Source organism: Anser anser, assembly GCF_964211835.1.
Source record: "Anser anser genome assembly, chromosome: 2".
In the NCBI taxonomy this organism is placed as follows: domain Eukaryota; kingdom Metazoa; phylum Chordata; class Aves; order Anseriformes; family Anatidae; genus Anser; species Anser anser.
This window is the reverse complement of record NC_139721.1, coordinates 44,512,836-44,531,402: the sequence shown is the minus strand read 5'-3', so window position 1 is coordinate 44,531,402 and position 18,567 is coordinate 44,512,836. Positions and strand designations below refer to the sequence as shown.

The following is an 18,567-nucleotide window of genomic DNA, read 5'->3' as shown; positions in this document are numbered from 1 at the left end:
AGCAGCATGACTTGTGGATGATGATGTTTCTGGCTCTCTTCTCCTTGAGAAATCCACTTTAATTAGCGTTATTTTATAAATGGGATGTGAGATGGGTATTGGCCACAGGGTGCCTTGGAAAAAATACAAACTGTAAACTATAGACATGTATATATGTAATTAGGGCTTAATAATAAAAATTACAGTCATGCAGTGTCTTCTATCAAAACATAAATGCCTTACAAATTCTAAGTAGTTATGCTGTGAGATACAAAGCACAAATATCTTTTTAACAAAGATTGTTTATTATTGTCTTTTTATTCATTCTTATGGTTTCTTAACAGCAGCACTATTAGACTCACTGAACTGCTCAGGACCATACGAAAATCAATTAAAAATCACCTAAACATCCCTTTTCTGCCTGTCCTTCCACTTCTATCAGAGAAACATTAACAAAGGTCACCATCAGCCTTTTTTTTTTTTTTCCCTTCCAGTCAGCTGCAATTACTGCTTTCTGTAAGGTAAAATCAACTCAGACGAGTTTCAGTAGAAATTCTGTACAACTTGGCAGCGGTATCACCCCCTTTTTGGCATGTAAGTTTATCTACTTGTGTAAACAGCCCCTTCCCTTCCCTTCCCTTCCCTTCCCTTCCCTTCCCTTCCCTTCCCTTCCCTTCCCTTCCCTTCCCTTCCCTTCCCTTCCCCGTAGCTTCACCCGCCGCAAGGCGCATGCGCGCAGCACCCTCCTACTCCTCCTTCCGCACCCCCTCCCTCCCCATGACGTCACCAGCGCTCCGCCGCGCCCGTCCAATCAAAAGCCGCGGCTCCCGCGGCGCCAAAGCTGGAAAGGGCCGGGCCGGGCCGCGCTGAGGGGGTTTCCTCGGCGCCCCTCCCCTCGGGCTCCCCCGCCACGTGACCGCGGACGTGGCCGCCCGGGCGGGGGCGATGCCCAGTAGGAAGGTACCTGCGTGCGCGCGGCGGGGGGGGGGCGGGGGGCTAACGGCCGTAACGGCCGCAACCGCCGGGGCTCGGCCCCGGCCCCGCCGGCCGCGGGGTGCCGGCCGCGGGCACCGCCGCCGGGTGCTGCAGCGGGGAGCTCGGGCGGCGCCTGCGGGGCCTGAGGCGGCTGGGGTGTCCCCCGCCGTGTGGGTCTAACGGAGCCGCGCTTTGGCTCTGTTTCTGGAGGAGAAATGTCAAAAGTTTAAAATAAACTATTGTAAGTCACCCGGTGATGCTGTGACACCATCTGTATATCCTTCTAAACTTTTTAAAGTTACCGAATGGTGGAAAAGCTACGTGTAACTGGCGGGGCTGAACGAGGCTGTGTTGCAACGTGATGACAGCTTTGGATAATAATAATAATTTTTGTACACAACATTCCTAGGTCATCAAAAATCCTACAGGTCAAATGGGAAGGCAGCGGTCTTCTCCGTTTGCTGACAACTACATTAAACCGTTTTAAAAAGCAAGCTAACCCGACATATTTAGCATACAGCCATAATACATTTTAGTTATATTTTGGATGATTTGGTGAAAGCTTTTCTAAAATGCTTCACTTCTAATCATTTTTATAGAGCGTGGATTTCTGTCTTTAACAACAGCTTGGCACCAATTATGAACAAAAAGCGTATTTCAACACCATGAGGGCTTTTTCCTTCAATTTAAGCACGTCATTCATATTGTTGCATAACCATGTATAGTTTTAAAAAGAAATCTGATATTCAGATAGTACAATTGTGTAGGGGTGTATGTGCGCCTATACGTATGTATCAGTCCATAGCAATAGCCTCTCGTTAACAGTAGTAAAAATCATAGACATGAAGAAGGGGGTTAAAGCTTCCAAAAATATTAGTCCCACACATCAACGTCAGTAAGAAGAGTATTTTGAAAAAAAATCTTTTTTTCTGGTTTTGTTTTTAAGTGCATGCTGACAGTGTGGAAGGAGGTATGCCAGGTCACTGTGACCGTGGTCATACGGTTCAGCGTTTTTTTATGAATTACTACAGCTTAACGAGATCCCTTCTAAGTTGAGGTCATTTGTATTCTTGCAAGCTGATTTTGGAAAACATGCATGCCGTTTTTCATAGGAATAAAAAAATCTTAACTAGAAAAAATGCAGCCTTTATTTAAATCTTTACTTGGAGGCTTAAAGTGCCAAAATGTTTCAATATTTCAAACTAATGAAAACTTCCATTTTCCATCCAGGCACTGAAAACAGTAGCTACGCTGTCAGGAGGTCAGTGACATGAGTGCTGAGTTTTGCTGAAAGTGAGATTCTTGTTGCCAAACTCAGTTTCAAGCTGTCTTAAAATTGGGCTTTTAAAGGCCAAGACTCTCTTCTTTTAATTTCTGAGCGCTTCTTTGTGAAGGCGATTAGGGCAAAGGTGAAAGATGAGGATGGCTGTTGGTCAGTGGTTGATATCTCTGTGTACTTCGCTGTGATTGTTCCCTTCAGAAGTGTTGGTTTTTAAATTACAAAGCACAAAAAGTCTCAGGAAAGTAAAGCTGAAATTGTCAGCGCTTTTTGTTCTGTTCTGTCTTAGGGAATAATGTGATAATTGTGTTTGAATGCTTTTAGTGATGTTTAAGTGATATGACTAATTTCTGGATTTGCATGTCACTAGCAGGAGGAGTTCACATAGCAAAATATTTATTTAGTTGTTGTCCTCCAGCTTAACGCTGCTTTTAATGTGTTAGGGAAGGTAAAGTGTCAAAGAAACGCTACTTGCATGTGAGGTAGATGATATATTTGGTAATGCTTTCCTGGGGGTTTCTTTGGTGTTTTATGGCGCAGCACCAGGAAAGTGGGATTGTCTGTCATGAAAAGGGCTGTGCAGTGAGAAGTCTTTGAAAATATGCTCCCAGAAACAGCTTCTAGGGTGCTTCTGTTTAACAAATATTTGGCAAAAGTTATAATTTATAGATGTAGTTGAGTAGAGATGTTCTGGATAGCAACATCTCTTTAAAAATCAGCACCAGCCTTCTGCTCTATACTTTTAACAGTCTACTGTATACTCATTATCAGTTCATTGAATTTTCATTGAGTGTCTCCCTTATCCTCACTGCACACATAGGCTGACTGACCCTTTATCTTACTGGGAATAGCTACAGGAGTAATGGGGGAAGGATTGCTTTTGGTGCCTTTGGCATGGAGGGCTTGATCCCAATTCCACTGACAGTAATATATTTACAACAGTAATTTATTTTTTCAGTAGTTGGAAGAAATTGCTCCAGAGATGGAAGAAATTGTTCCAGAGACAAAATACAATGCTTTCATGAACAGAGACCAACAGACAATGTCTGCACAAAGTAGCCATCCTAGCCTCACCTTTTTTTGAAGTTAAAATTAAAGAGTACATACTTTGTCTCCAGACACTCTATGCAATCCACAAGAATCTGTGTGACTCTGTTCTGTAATGCATCCTGATATGTGAGATACACCAGATCTACATGATCTAGCTCTTCTGAGCCCCATTCAGTGCTCTATTTTTTTATACCAATATCTTGGGTTTAGACATTTCATGCATAGCTTTAATAAATTACACAAGATAAGTTTTGCGTCCCATCTTTATGCCAGAGGAAGAAGATTGTGATTAACCTTGTTACTCGAGATTAAGAGAACTCACTGTTGGTGCTGCGCTTCTCGAGGTACAGCATGTCCTTTGGATTAGCTTTGTTATAAATATTTATTATTGAGAGAAGCAAGTTTCTTGAAATAATGCTTTCTTAGTTGCCTTGAAGCAGGCTGGGGCAGAAGCGAAAACCCTCTAAAACTTTCCATTTCTGCGTGGCAGCTGATGTGTTCCTGTGGCAGAGACCCTGGGACGGCAGATCCCTGCACCGAGGTGTGAGGCACCACAGCTCCGCAGGGACGAGGCTGGCAGAGCTGAGGGTGATGGTGCCTTCCTGGCCACGGGCACGGTCCCGCAATGCCCAAATGCCCCGAGCCAGGCGGAGGCCACGTGGGGCTGTTCCCAGCTCGCTCTTGTTCCGTAACTTTGCATCTATGTGCATGTAACCTTCTCCTGCTGTGTGGTGTTCATATGACAGCTTTTTAATGGCAAATGCTTCTATCAATTACCCAGAGCTGTTGGCAGCGCTGACATCTCTTCAGATTGTAGTCAAGCTGACAGTGCCGAGTAGCTGCTGGAGTGGTCCCACTGGTCCCCATATCCTTTCTTCAGCTGCTGTGCCAGCTGCAGATAACTGATGCTTCTTCCCAAATAAGCTTTCTTCTCGTTTAGTCACTGGTTGCTACGTCTGCACAGAGCTTGAGGGCCAAGTGCAGGTGAAATGGACGGGGGAAAGGGGCAAGCAGCACGGGGCCAGACTCCAGTTGTTTCTGGTTTGTCGTGAGACCCTCTGCATTGAGATTTCCCTGTAGCGCTGCTCAGAAAATCTGCACAGCCCATCTGTATCCAGGCTAGAGAAGTGGAGGATTAAATAACTCGTTTATTAAGAGTCAACTGGAAGCATGCCCTTTCTGTATGCACCCTGGCTTCTCTTCCCTAGGGAGAGGGAGTTAACACGTGGCTTTTATCCTTCCTGGTTTTAGATGGCGATGCCTTTCCAAACCTTGACAGTTGTCAGCTGACATAATGCTAGCCCCACCTCAGCTGCCGTGCCTCTTAGGCCATGCTCTTTTTTTTTTGCTTCTTTTGGTATTCATAGTATAGAGAATAGAGGAATTTTCTGTGAAAAGGGATTTAATGATTTATTTTTAAGGGGTAACATGGATGAGGAACTTTACAGAACAGAGTCATTCTCTAGTTCTGTGTTTATAAGGCTTCCCAACAATAGAAATTCATTACGAAGCCTGTTTTATGTAACTCTGTGCATGCATTTGTGTGGCTTTTTCATTTGTTTGTAACTGCTTCTGCTTTTAATTGACCATCAAAAGTAGCGTATTGTAAACCCGTGAGCAGCTCATAGTGGTGTTACTGGCACAGATGCACATTCTTCAAAACCGGAGTGTCCTGGTTAAGAAGCATGCTTAGATGAACCACATTTTAGTCTCCAATGTACTGCAAATTCTGGTCTGCGAAATGTATCTTGCAAAGTCTTTTAGAAGTTGTGGAAGTGTATACATAAGCAAGTCTTCCAATGCTTGCCAGGGTGGAAAAAAAGAAGCTGAACGAACAAAGCGAAAATTAACAGAGAAGCTGGCTGGAATCTCCCTTTTCAAAGAATGCAAATCACTTCAGTGTAATTAATTAAAATATATATATATATATATATGTATATATATATCCTTCTGCTTTTTTACCAGATGATAAAGGGTTTTAATCTGCGCCTAAATTAATGGCTAGGTATTCCTATGTAATCTGTAGTGGGATTATAAGTAGCACATCACTGTATATGTGCCTGATAGCATTACTGATATTTTTGGAAGTAATCCCAAATGAAACTTGAAGAGTCAGGCCCTTTGGCGATCTCTCTTACTAATAAACCAACATAACCACGGCATGAGTTTGAGCATTAATGCACCATTGCCTGTGCTCTTAAATCTTAACCTGGCAGAAGTCATCCATTTGGGGGATGTGGAGATGAAGCCAGTGTAGCTGACTGGACTGAGACCATGCTATGATTTGACACAGAACCAAAAAATGGGCCTTGACATGCATCATTTCTTAATGTTTGTATTTTTTTAAAAAAATGTCTTTCTCTGGGCAGAGGCAGAAGTAATACCCAGAGGATAGTAGGGTGTCGAAGTCTAAGTGTTCTGGACATGGAGGGTCAGGCAACATGGTCACTGGGAGGAATTTCAGTACTTTAGTAAGATTTCAGTACTTTATGTAATAACGTTAAACGTTCTTGTTTAAACTGCTGTAGCCTCCTTATTTGACATCATATCCTTATAATTGTGCTCTTGGTTCCTCATTTAGTAGTGGATCAGATTCAAGGTTGTACTACTTGCTGTTAAAAAACAAAACAACAACAAAAAACAGATTCACAGAATGGTTTGGGTCAGAAGGGACCCTGAAGATGCCCCAGTCCCAACCCCCTGCCGTGGGCAGGGACCCCTCCCACCAGACCAGGTTGCCCAAAGCCCCATCCAGCCTGGCCTTGAGCACCTCCAGGGATGGGGCATCCACAGCTTCTCTGGGCAGCCTGTGCCAGTGCCTCACCACCCTCTGAGTGAAGGATTTCCTCCTAACATCTAATCTAAATCTCCCCTTTCTTTAGTTTAAATTCATTACTTCTTGTCCTATCACTCCCCTCCCTGACCAAGAGTCCCTCCCCAGCTTTCCTGTAGGCGCCCTTTAGGCGCTGGAAGGCTGCTGTAAGGTCTCCCCAGAGCCTTCTCTTCTCCAGGCTGAACAACCCCAGCTCTCTCAACCTGTTTTCATAGGAGAGGTGCTCCAGCCCTCTAATTGTTCTTGTGGCCCTCCTCTGGACTTGCTCTAGTAGGTCCACATCCTTCTTGTGCTGGGGGCCCTGGAGTTGAAAGCTGTACTTCAGGTGGGGCCTCACAAGAGCAGAGAGGGAGAATCACCTCCCTTGACCTTCTGGTCATGCCTCTTTAGATGCAGCCCACGATACAGTTGGCTTTCTGGGCTGCAGGCACACATTGCTGGCTCACGCTGAGCTTCTCACCAACCAACAACCCCAGGCCCTTCTCCTCAGGGCTCTCCTCAATCCATTCTCCTCCCAGCCTGTATGTGTGCTTAGGATTTGCCCCAGCCCAGGTGCAGGACCTTGCACTTGGCCTTGTTGAACCTCATGAGGTTCGCACAGGCCCATGTCTCCAGCCTGTTCAGGACACTCTGGATGGCATCCCTGCCCTCCGGCACGTCGACTGCACCACGCAGCTTGGTGTCATCAGCAAACTTGCTGAGGGTGCACTCAATCCCACTGCCGTGTCAATGACAAAGATGCTAAACCGCGCTGGTCCCAGAATATATCTGTTATATGGAGACGGTTTGGCTCTGGGGGTGATGACCTCTTGTAGTAGGTGCTTTGCTGTGTAAATACCCCCAGCAATTTTAGAAAGGGTTCTTAGCAAGGTCAGCTGCCAGCAGAGGAAATTACAAACCCTATTTGTTCTGCTTGAGTCTTTGTGCTGCACAACGGGACCAGCTGACTGGAGGGGTAAGCCAAGATGCTGTGCACTGTATGCTTTTGGAATGTACCTGTTCTGTTCTTGTCAGCACTCAGAAGATCTGGAGGAAACAAATACACATAATCAGTCCCGAAGCAGATGAAAGCTGCCCAAGACTTTTTTTTCCACCTTTTTATTCTAAGTGTATGTTACAGTCCTGATTGAGCAGCCTGGCTGAAAATGTATGTGCTGATTAACGTAACTTTGAAGTAACTTCTAAATATAGGTAGGAACTTTAATGGCTCGAGAGAAAGTATATCAATAGAAGAAAGACCCATTCAGGAAGATACAGTGAAAATTTTCTAAAATTTTCTAATTCTAAAATTTCAGTAGCAGGGTGCCCTGAGATCTTTATTGTGCTCCAGTTTGATTTATATGTGTAAACTGGTATAGCATCTTACAGACAACAGCTTAAGCTGTTCTCAAATGTCAAAATCTATTGCATCAAATTAGCTCTGGATGCTAATCAGGACCCTGTTTTCATAACTTGCCTGGTAGTCCAGATGACTTCCAGCATTGCATATAAGGAAAATGTGACACTTGGTCTACCTTTTTGAGAAACAGTTATGAAAAGAAGCATAATTGGTAAAGCTGGAAGAGTTCTGTGAGGGGCCCTTGGCGTCGTCTTTGCTTGCTATTTTTTTTAATGGACAGGTGGATATTGATTATCTACTTTGATTCCCTGTGTAGTACAGAATTCAGTCAGACTAAAAGTGAGTTTGAAGGAATTATTTAGCTAAAATGTATTTTACTGAGCTTCTCCTGTTAGGATAAAATTGTCAGCTTCATTGGGCAGCTAACAGGTACTGGAAGTATAACATAAATAACAGAAAGTAGCTTAACTTCTCAGAGGGTGAATTTACCATGACATTAGGGTTATCCTTATTGCACGGTGTTGCATAAAAATGGTTGCAGATGTTCAAGACTTTTTCCATCTTACTTAAAAATTGAATTTGTTTGCAAGTATTCAGAAACGGGATGTTTAGATTAACTAAACTTCACTTTAAAAGCATTACATATACACAGGGTTTTTAATGGGTTTGTTTTTCCTTATAGCGGAAGCGATTTTGGAATGCAGAATGTGTGTCCTTCCCAGACAAGACACCCCTACAGCTGAAAAAATCAAACGTCAGGACATCAGTGGCTTCTACTTCGATTTCCAGCGCATGGCTTAGGTGTGGGGATGGCTTTCAGAGCACTTCTGTGCTGGAGGTAAAATGCTGGTGTACTTAACAGTGTAAAAAAGAGATACAAACTGACAGTTAAAGCAGTTTCTGTACTTAATTGAATTATGTCACCCTTCTTTGTGTTGTTTCCCAGTTAATAGCATATTGTGACAGCTGCCAAGGTAGACAAAATGGAAAGCGAGGCTACTTAAGAGCATTGTCTACACTTCTTAGTGAGTTCTCAGAGCATATGTTAACGTGTTATGTTCTAGATAGTGCTTATGAATTGGATAAGTTCAATATTACACTTAAATTACTCTTGTGTCCTTCCCATTTGGGATGGGGAACTGCATCTTATTTAAAAAAAAAAAAAAAGACAATAGCTTGCATTGAAAGAATTTTTGTTAGATCTAAGGAGTATATTTGCAACAATGAATTCACTGTAGGAAATTCTGCTTTTTGATGACCTTGCAAATTCTGCTTTGAATGATAAATCAAATTAAGCTTTTTTTTTTCTGTGTTTGGTCTTCTTGGTCATGAATTGAGATGTTCAGCCAGCTATGAGTGAGAAAGTGCTGTGTACTGAAAGTAATCTTCAACTGATTTGTTTTTCTGGTACTGAGCAGTCAGTGTTGCGTAGCTTGTGGGATTTAATAAAATCAGAGACAGGACCACTGAATGCTTCTTTCTGTAACCCTTGAGTAGGGCACGTGCTTTATTATGCTTCCTGCCCACTTTTGACATTTTAGTTCTGAAAACAGTGGCTTTTATTCTTTGCAAGGTTAGAAGTAATTCCTGTTGTACTCACAGTAAGTTTATATTTTCCAAAACAATGAAAATTGAGCTTTTATTTTAGTGTTCTCAAGGTATTGCAGTGTAGTAGGATACAAAAAAAAAGTCTGAAGTTGTTCTGTTAAGTTGTGGTGGGTGTATAACAACAGTTCTGAGTATATTACGTGTTAAAATTGTCCTTAATATATTTCTTGGTGATTAAATCTCTCTCTCTAGTCAGTAAGACCTACTGATAATAAATCCAAGACCAAGAAGCAACTTGGACCACTGTTAGCAACTGCTGAAAATGCAGCAGGTATGTATGTTACAGCTATTTCATGTTTAGCATTGTGAAAGATTTTGACTTTTTTTGCCCTTTGTAAAAGTAGAAGTTGGCTTAAAATACCGTTTATTTTCTTCTTCTGTTATTGTAATTAGAACCTAATTTTGGTAAGAGAGACAATCTTGATGCTGTTGTGATTGGACTCTTCTCTTTACCTAGAGTGCCAGTTCTGCAAAAGTACAGGAACTTTAGCTGTTGCGCTTGAACAGATTGGGGAGTATCACTAGTGCTGTATATAGTGTGGGTTCTAGCAGGGACAGGATATTTAAGTTCTTCACATTTTTAAGAGAATGGAATGAAAAACAACCCATAGCTGTCTAGATAGAGGGTGAAATAATCCTCTTCTGCTTAGAGACAGACAAGCAGGTATGAAAAAAGTATGTATTTTGTAAGTATAAGCAATAGATGGTAAAACAGAATTTTGTTGACACGTTGAGAGTTTTCTACATATACCTGTATCTGTTCAATATTGTGATTGGAAAAAAAGAACTCTAGGCATAATAAAGAGGAGGAGGAGGACTTATTGACTTGTCTCCAATTCTTTCACTTTTTGAGTCCAGAAGAAAGGAAAGAGAGGGCAGTGTCTTCTTCAGTCTTTGCTTCTACTTGCTCCAGCAGCAGTAGAGCTGCCTCTTAGGGTTAAAATACTGGGAACCTTTTGTCTACCTTTTGGGGTTCAAAATCATGCTTTTCCAGACTTTTGAAAAGAACCTCCGTGTGTTCATGTTGCAGGAGGAGATGCAGATGATTCTTTTTTGCACCCCCTGTCTAGTTTCAAATCCCCAATAATTGTCTAAATTCTCATCTGCCTAAAAAGCTGTGGTAGAAGTAGAAACTGCTGCTTTATTATGATTACTAATTCTGAATGCTCAGCTACTAAGCATTAATCCTTTTCTCTTTTCTCCACAGTTTTTAATAATGAAAGCAAGGTATCTTGTGTTTTTGAAATAAGAAATTTAAATTGAATAGCTATTTTTTGTTATTCCTGAAACTTTTTTTTTCTCTCAGGACAAAACTGGCAAGTTATCTCTACTGATGGCATACTTTTATTCATTTGTTATTCATTGTATAAAGTGAGAGAAATCCATACCCAGAATATGAGGACAGTCTTTATTTAAACCATTTACAGTTTTAAAAGACCATATGTGGGAGGATTAGGTCTGTGTGTAGAGGACACAGAGACAATCATTACTTGTTCTCACTGTGCTGAAGGACTGATTGATAGCCTCTTCGCACAAAAGAAAGTGGTAGCATTTATCCTGGAGAATCAAAATGAAATTAACGCATGTACGTATAGGAAACAAATGTAAGCTCTAGTATTGGTTGCTGATACTTGGTGACAGAACTGATAATTTTTTTTCCAATTCAAGAAGAATATAGCTTAATTTTTAAGGATTTTAAATTTAACAATATTACATTTCTGTAACAATCTAAAACTTTGCAATTCTCTTTAATAGGATCTGCTGCTGAAAGCTCTAAGGAGGCCGAAGGCATAATATGGACCTCTAGTGGCAGTGATTTTTCAGATAATGAAAATAAAACATTGATTCCAAGGTTACACAGCAAAAAAAGTCTCAGTGAGAAAATAGAGAAGTCACAAAGGAGACATGATTTATTGTTAGAGGACAGAAGTGATGAAGGTAAGTTCAAACACAAGCAGATTTGTCAAGGAACCTTCTGACAACTTCAAGTGCTGTAATGAAAATACCTTGAGGTCATTCTGGCAAAATGACATGATTTAACCAAAATGGGATTAGATCATTTGGAGGGTTTTTCATCAATTTCATCTGAGTATAGCATAACCTCTTACTATAAATTATGTATTAAAAAAAAATTAAACTTTAGAGTGAAGGAGCATGACTGAACAGTTTATACCCGGAGTAAAGCATGTCAGCTTTTTTTCAATATTTTATAGTTTGTTCCATTTCTTTTTCTGTGCTGTGATATCCATACTGGCTTGTAAATATCTTCCTCTGCCCTTTCTGTTCTTCTAGTGATATTGCTGTCTGCATTTACTGAATAGCTGTGGTAGGCTTTGCAGCTGCAGATAGCATCATTTTTTGTGGCATGAGTTTTCATTTCAGTACACAGTATTCCTTGTTTTCTCTGTTAGCTGTATTGTGCAAGCAACCATGACTTTTGTTCCTAGGGCCTACTTTCTGTTTCACAGAGCAGGGGTTGATGAGGAGAAATGGATTAAAAGTGCAGCTGAAGACAAAAATCTTTACTTGTGTGATCTATTGTGTAAATTAAGATATTGCATTAGAACTTGTTAAGAAGTATTTTCATTGTGACTCCTTCAGCTAGATCTTCAGCGTTACGGACAAACTTCAGATCCTGGTTATCTGGCAAAGTGTTCACAGACCACGGAGATGAGCAAAGGGATTGACTGACTGACTTTTGTGTGTGTAGCTCTGGCTATGCACATTCCTTTGGTTTAAAATACTCAGTCTCCCTACTTCTTTCATCCTTATTTCTGTCGTGGATTTTATGCCGTCATTGATATATCTGATGGTCATCTGTTCTAATTCCTAGTAACTTTTTTCCTTCTTTTTGAATGGAAAGACTCATTCATTTTCCAGACTGTAATCTAATGGTCACCAGGAATCTTTCAAACCTGCCATTAATAGCATTGTCTTTCACTTGTCCCTTGCACCCCTAATAATGCCCGGTTTACTAACAACAAATATATCATGCATATTTTAATTTTTATTTTGAGACATTATACAGACAGGGACACCAAGGTTTTCTTTTGTTTGTTTCTATTAATTTATCCTAAACAATCTTCTGTGTGATGTGCTTAGAGGTTTGGTTTGCAGGTTTTGTATTTAGCCATGGTGTTTTAGGAGGTTACCATTTCAACCAGCTTTTTCATTTCTGCTCTGGGGGTTACTACTCGTAGCAGATGTTCACTTACACTGGCTTTTTAGCTCTTCAAGGTCACGGTCTGACGTGTTTGCTTAAAACAGTTAATTCCAAACAAGTAAACTTGGGAAATCTAATGCAACTGAACAACAACAAACACAAACTACCACTACCACCAAAAAACCCCACATAACTAAAACTGAGGAAAATTAATAATAACTAAACTAACTACTTACCTAAGAAGTTAAAAATATTGCCTCCTTATGGGTCAGTACTCTGGAAAATTTTTGGATTTTTTTTATCTTCATAGAAGCTTCTGTTTGCTAGTAGGGTTCAGGTTTTAGTATGAGGTGTAGGATCACAAAATAGTTCAGTATAAAGACCGGTTGAACATATACAACAAAATAGCATTGCATTTTTTCCAAGTTAGGGATGATTAATATTTTACTTTGTTTAAATTTGTATTCATGAATAATATATGGATGAATAAGAAAAAATATTTTTGCAAATTTTCTTTAGATGAACCAGAGTTCATTGACTGGGAGAAAGATAGTGATTCTACAGATAAATTTGATGGATCAGAAAAAGATGACAGTTCAGTGGAGATATCGGACTCAGACTCCTGCACAAATCTTAATTCTCCCTCTGTCAAAGAGGAGAATGATGAGCTCTATAAGGTAAGAAAATGTTTGGTTTTTTAAAAATAAATAAAGATTCTACTATAGCTATGTAGTGTATAGTGACATTCACAAGAATGTCAAGGTATTTTCTCTGACTGCTGTACCAACAATGTCCCACACCTAGAAATTGGTAGTGTGGCCACTGAGTCACAGGATTACTGAAGCGGGAAGGCACCTCTGGAGATCGTCCAGTTCAAGCCTTCTTCTCAAAGCTGGGTCTGATAATAGAGCAGGTTGCTCAGGGTTGTCTGGCTGGGTTTCAAGCATCTCCCAAAGATGGAGGCTCTACAGTCTCTCTGAGCAACCTGTTCTAGTGTTCAGTCACTCTCTGAGTTAAAGAAGTTTATTACAGTTAAATGGAATTTATTGCATTTCAGTGTGCACACAAAAAAGGTGACCAAGTGGGTAGGTTTCTTACCAGAAATTTGATCTGGATTCTTTATAGCCCCTGTCTAAGGGGCGCTGCCTTTAGAAAGTTAATGTCCAGATTTCCTGTAATGTGGGTAAGACAACTACCTATTTCTTTGGAGTACTTGGATACCTTGGCTGTATAAGATGCAAGTATTGTGAATAGAGCATATTGTCAGAGCTGGGATGTGGCAAGGGGCTAATACAGGACTTGCTTTTTCAGTGATGAGGATTGGAGAGCTCAGGGAAGGGGCAGAAACAAATATTGAATCCTGTCAGCTAAGGTCCGGTAGTATTTCCGTTAGAGAGGTGTACCGTTTTGTTTTTTAACTCTAGAAAATACAGCTGTTAATTCGTAAGGAAGCCGTGCTGTATCAATTATAGAATAAATGGCAGAAGTTTTTAACCTTTATTTAATTTTTTATAAAGAAACGACTTGTACTAGAAGACTTGAGATTTGACACCATCCTAGGCGAAGTCAACACGTAACCTCTCCCGGCGGGACGTGAGGGGAGGCCAGCAGAGCGGGCTGGCTGGGGCCGGCACGCAGGGTGTTGCGAGGGCAGGCCGAAGGGGCTGACATCGCTGGGCTGGGGGAAGGCTGAGGAAGGCTCTGGCTGTGCTCTTCCACCCTCTGAGGTGAGGGTAGCAGCCGGCTTCCAGCCTGACCTTTCTCAGCGGCGCCTGATGAGAGGAGAGAGGCGTGGGTCAGCGCAGGCAGCAGGGGAAGGTGCCGCCGGGTGCGGGGCCGGCCTTGGCTCCACGAGGGTGGCCGAGCGACACCCACCGGGTGCCGGCAGAGGGCACCAGAGGCCGGGCTGCGAGCCGCTCCCTGCTCCCCGGGCAGCGGGCAGCCTGGCGGGGTTATTTCCATTTATCTACTCAGAGAGGCTTCCTCAGCGCGGCTGGAGGGAAGCTCTGCCTGCAGGCTGAGAGCCGTCTGCAGCTTCCCCACCAAAGCAGTCAAATAGCAGGGTCCTGCTGCCTTTTGGAGGACATCTTCTGGTTGCAGGCAGAGGGTGGAAGTAACCAAGTGGAGCTGGACGTCCCGTGGTACAGCGTGCTGCCGTGTTGACACGTGTGACCTGGCGTTCGACTGTCTCATGTGGATGGGAGCAGCGATTTAGCATCCATCGCTCAGAGTTCACCATGGGTTAATCGAATATTTTTTCAGGTTCTTGAAGAATTGATTTAAAGTAGCACAAGTCTTGGACAGCAGTGTTAGAAGAGAACGTCCAGTCCATGTAAACCTGGGAAAACAGACTGGGATTTATGCAAGCCATAAAAGTCCCTCTTCTGTTATACCGGCATGATTTACTCCACTGTAGATGGAAAGTTGGGTGAATGCTATGAGACGCTTCAGTAATAGTAAATGGTGCCCAGGAGCGGGTTCATTTCAATGCAACAATACTGAAATCAACAGATTTTAACCTTAACCAGAATAAGCTATGCTACTACAAAATTTGGGGGTAAATTGGGAATCTCAGGATCCCTTTTCAGGTTTCTCTTTCCTGGTCGGAGTGCCACGCTGTGGGAATTTCCATGGGTGGTCAGCCTTACCAGTAAACTTTCTTCTGGGAATTTGGTGTATGCAGGAGGTTAAAGCCCCGGCGATCACTGTGTCATTTGCATTCTTTGTTTTGCTTTACTTCAGATATGCTATTTTCCTAGGAAACATTGCAGGCGAGCTGTTTGAGAGGATTCCAAGAGAGAACACAAAAGAAGTGTTCGCTATAGGAGATCATTTGCTTTATGAGTATTCTTCAAAAAGGCCTCTTAATTTTGTGGCCTAGTTCATGGTGGGGAAAGGAAAAAGAGCCAAATGTTGATATATCATCATTTTTGTGGTATTTACTAAATCTCTGGAACCTAATGGAGTGTGTGGATAATCAAAAGACCATGAAATTTATTTTACCCCACTTCAAAATATGCCAAATACCAAGAGGTTCTAGAGGTTTAGGATTGCTGCCAAATATCTTTATTGTAGTATTTACCCATGGTAAGAGCGTGATTGGTTTCTACTGGGAAATGAATAACTTCATAGCTGTTTTTTTCCCTAATATACCAGTAGATCTAATTTGAAAATTTCTTCTATTCAATTAACTACGTAGAAAGACTTGATGTATTGTTTCGGTATGAGGGTAAAACTCTTGTTTTTGTGTCAGGTGTAAAACTACAGTCCCATTTCAGTTTGTGTTCCATCTTAAGTCACTGTGCAGCGTCTTTCTTATCAGCTAGCTGCCTCTGACTTGTAAAGCTACTTGACAGAGGGTAATGAGGAAGGCAAGTTTAGTCTCGTCTTGTGGTGAGCAGCTGTTAGCTAATTTTGGTTCACTCCAGAATTATTGGACGTGGGGAAAAAGTCTATGAAAAAAATGACATGGTCATGCTTTGCTTTCCTTTGTATCTCGTTAAAGGATGAAATTTCTCATGCATCACCTTTTACTTAAGGTGATAAAGAACAAAGATCTGGCAAGACCTGATCCCGGAAGATTTTACTCTGAGTGTTTCTCTGCTCTGTTACCTGTGAAGGATGCCCAGTTGCCCTTTTTCTTGGGGACTGTGGTGCTCTGAATAAAGATCAACCATTAATGTTTATTTTTCAGCATCTGTGTTTTCCAAAAGAGCACCAGCTAATCACCTCAGAATTGTTCTAACACAATTTCGTGCATTGGTAATGACTACTTTTTCCCTGACTTGTGCAGAGGCCTTGTCTTATGTGCTGAAGATCCATATTTTGTGAGAATTACTAATCTATGAATTATATATGATTTATAAATATTTTAATGTTGGGGATTATATAAGATCTCGTAGATTCATTAAATGGTTTGAGTGAGAAGGGACCTTGAAGATCCCCCAGTCCCAACCCCCTGCCATGGGCAGGGACACCTCCCACCAGACCAGGTTGCCCAGGGCCCCATCCAGCCTGGCCTTGAGCACCTCCAGGGATGGGGCATCCACAGCTTCTGTGGGCAACCTGTGTCAGTGCCTCACCACCCTCTGAGTGAAGAATTTCTTCCTAACATCTAATCTAAATCTCCCCTTTCTTTAGTTTAAATCCATTACTTCTTGTCCTATCACTCCCCTCCCTGACCAAGAGTCCCTCCCCAGCTTTCCTGTAGGCGCCCTTTAGGTGCTGGAAGGCTGCTGTAAGGTCTCCCCAGAGCCTTCTCTTCTCCAGGCTGAACAACCCCAGCTCTCTCAACCTGTTTTCATAGGAGAGGTGCTCCAGCCCTCTGATCATCTTCATGGCCCTCCTCTGGACTTGCTCTAATAGGTCCACATCCTTCTTGTGCTGGGGGCCCTGGAGTTGAAAGCTGTACTTCAGGTGGGGCCTCACAAGAGCAGAGAGGGAGAATCACCTCCCTTGACCTTCTGGTCATGCCTCTTTAGATGCAGCCCTGGATAGGATTGCCTTTCTGGGCTGCAGGCACACATTGCTGGCTCACGCTGAGCTTCTCATTACCCAGGTTCTTCTCCTTAGGGTTGCTCTCAATCCATTCTCTGCTTAGCCTGTATTTGTGCTTGGGATTGCCCCAGCCCAGGTGCAGGACCTTGCACTTGGCCTTGTTGAACCTCATGAGGTTCGCACAGGCCCATGTCTCCAGCCTGTTCAGGACACTCTGGATGGCATCCCTGCCCTCCAGCACGTCGACTGCACCACGCAGCTTGGTCTCATCAGCAAATGTGCTGAGGGTGCACTCGATCCCACTGCCGTGTCACCAATGAAGATGTTAAGTGTAGTGTTGGTCAAAATACTGACCCGAGGGACACTACGATGTGCTAGTGCTGTTGTAGGCTCATGTCTCCTGCCATACTACCTCCCCCAATGGGAACTTTCTCTGTCCCTGTGTGCTGAGTGGCATCACCTTCCACGCTTGAATCCCTCCTTAAAACATTTTCTTTAACTTAAATGCTGGACTACTTTTAGTGATACAGAGTATATAATTTCTGTGTCTCAGAGCATTTTTTCTTTTTTGTCCTGTGTGTTGTATCTACTTCTTAGTTTCTTATGGTGCTTACTTTATATAGAATCATTATGCTTGGAAAAGACCTCCAAGATCATCTGGTCCAACCATCACCCTACTTCCAATGTCAAATATGCGAGGCAAGAGAGAGTTATCCCAGAATGGTGTGAAGGAGAGGGTTTTGCCCTTTATGTAGTTAAAGTATAGGAATTGGGCATCCTTCTGTACTTGCTATGCAGCATTAATAAAGTTTAACTTGTTACTGCAGATACTCTTTGTTGCAGAACACACTAATAAGCTTGCCTGCTAATCTTGGTGTCTGATGTGGCTGAAAATGTATCAAAGCCACATGATGAAGAAGTTGTTTCCTTTAAATACAGATTGAATGGTAATAACCCCAAAGTGTCTTGCTGTATGATCATAGGCAGCTGGAGAGAATCGCTGCATTTGTTTCAAAACTTTGTTCGATGAATCACCACTGTGCTGTCACTCTTCCTTGTTGCAGTCTGCGTGCACTGATAATGGGAGATTTGATGGGATGTTTGTGTAGTGTTGTGCAAAAGTTAATTTTCAGGTTTTCTGAGAGCGAAGGGAACAAATTATTTGAGATTTTTTTCCAGTGTGTGGATACATGTTGATTTGTGTTATATCTGAGGCTTTCTCATCTGCCAAAATCGGGTCCAATCTGTTGCTTAGTATGTTGATTTATTGCTGTCTTAATATTATTATTATTATTTTTAAAGACTTTCTGTGGTGTTAAAAGGGGGATTCAACACACAATGATATTTTGAAGAGATCCTTTTAAGAATGAATAGAAGAGTCATGCATGGCCAAGATTTCGCTAATATGTAGGCCCTGCTTTTATGACCTGCTCTCTTGATGCATTACAATGGTAATTAGAACTATCATTGGCTTGGTAATTAGAGTGGAGTCTAGAACTATTGTTGTGTAACAGAACTGAAAATAGGTTATCTCAAGGTAAGGAATCATTATTATGGCAGATGGAATTTGTGTCATCCTGTCAGACTGATGACTTAGCGCTGATAAAGGATGCTGGTACGACCGTGTTGTTGCAAACAATTACTTTTGTCAGCCCATTACCAAAGGGAGCTTGCTGGAATATACACGAGAACATGCACGAGCTTACAGTTTCTGAAAGTGTGCTTCATGGGATAACTCGGGCTGGAACGGACTCAGGATGTCTCTGATGCAAGCTGCTCAAAGCAGGCTGAGGTGCAAGGTCAGACAAGGTTGCTTAGCGCTTTATCTGGTGCAATCTTGGAAA

The 18,567-nt window shown here is 42.1% G+C and overlaps 1 protein-coding gene across 2 annotated transcripts in view; it reads left to right on the top strand.

The window, feature by feature from the left end:
- Window positions 1–763: 763 nt before the first annotated feature.
- The window catches only part of SPIDR (scaffold protein involved in DNA repair), a 204,042-nt gene continuing 186,238 nt past the window's right edge, over window positions 764–18,567 (top strand). For both annotated transcript variants that reach the window (XR_014579597.1, XM_083823913.1), the window contains exons 1-5: window positions 764–939; window positions 8,138–8,293; window positions 9,256–9,334; window positions 10,819–11,001; window positions 12,746–12,903. Coding sequence is in view for 1 of the 2 variants with exons in the window: in XM_083823913.1 (XP_083680039.1) it covers window positions 925–939; window positions 8,138–8,293; window positions 9,256–9,334; window positions 10,819–11,001; window positions 12,746–12,903 (591 nt within the window). In the remaining variant the exon portion in view is untranslated. The remainder of the gene's footprint in view (window positions 940–8,137; window positions 8,294–9,255; window positions 9,335–10,818; window positions 11,002–12,745; window positions 12,904–18,567) is intronic.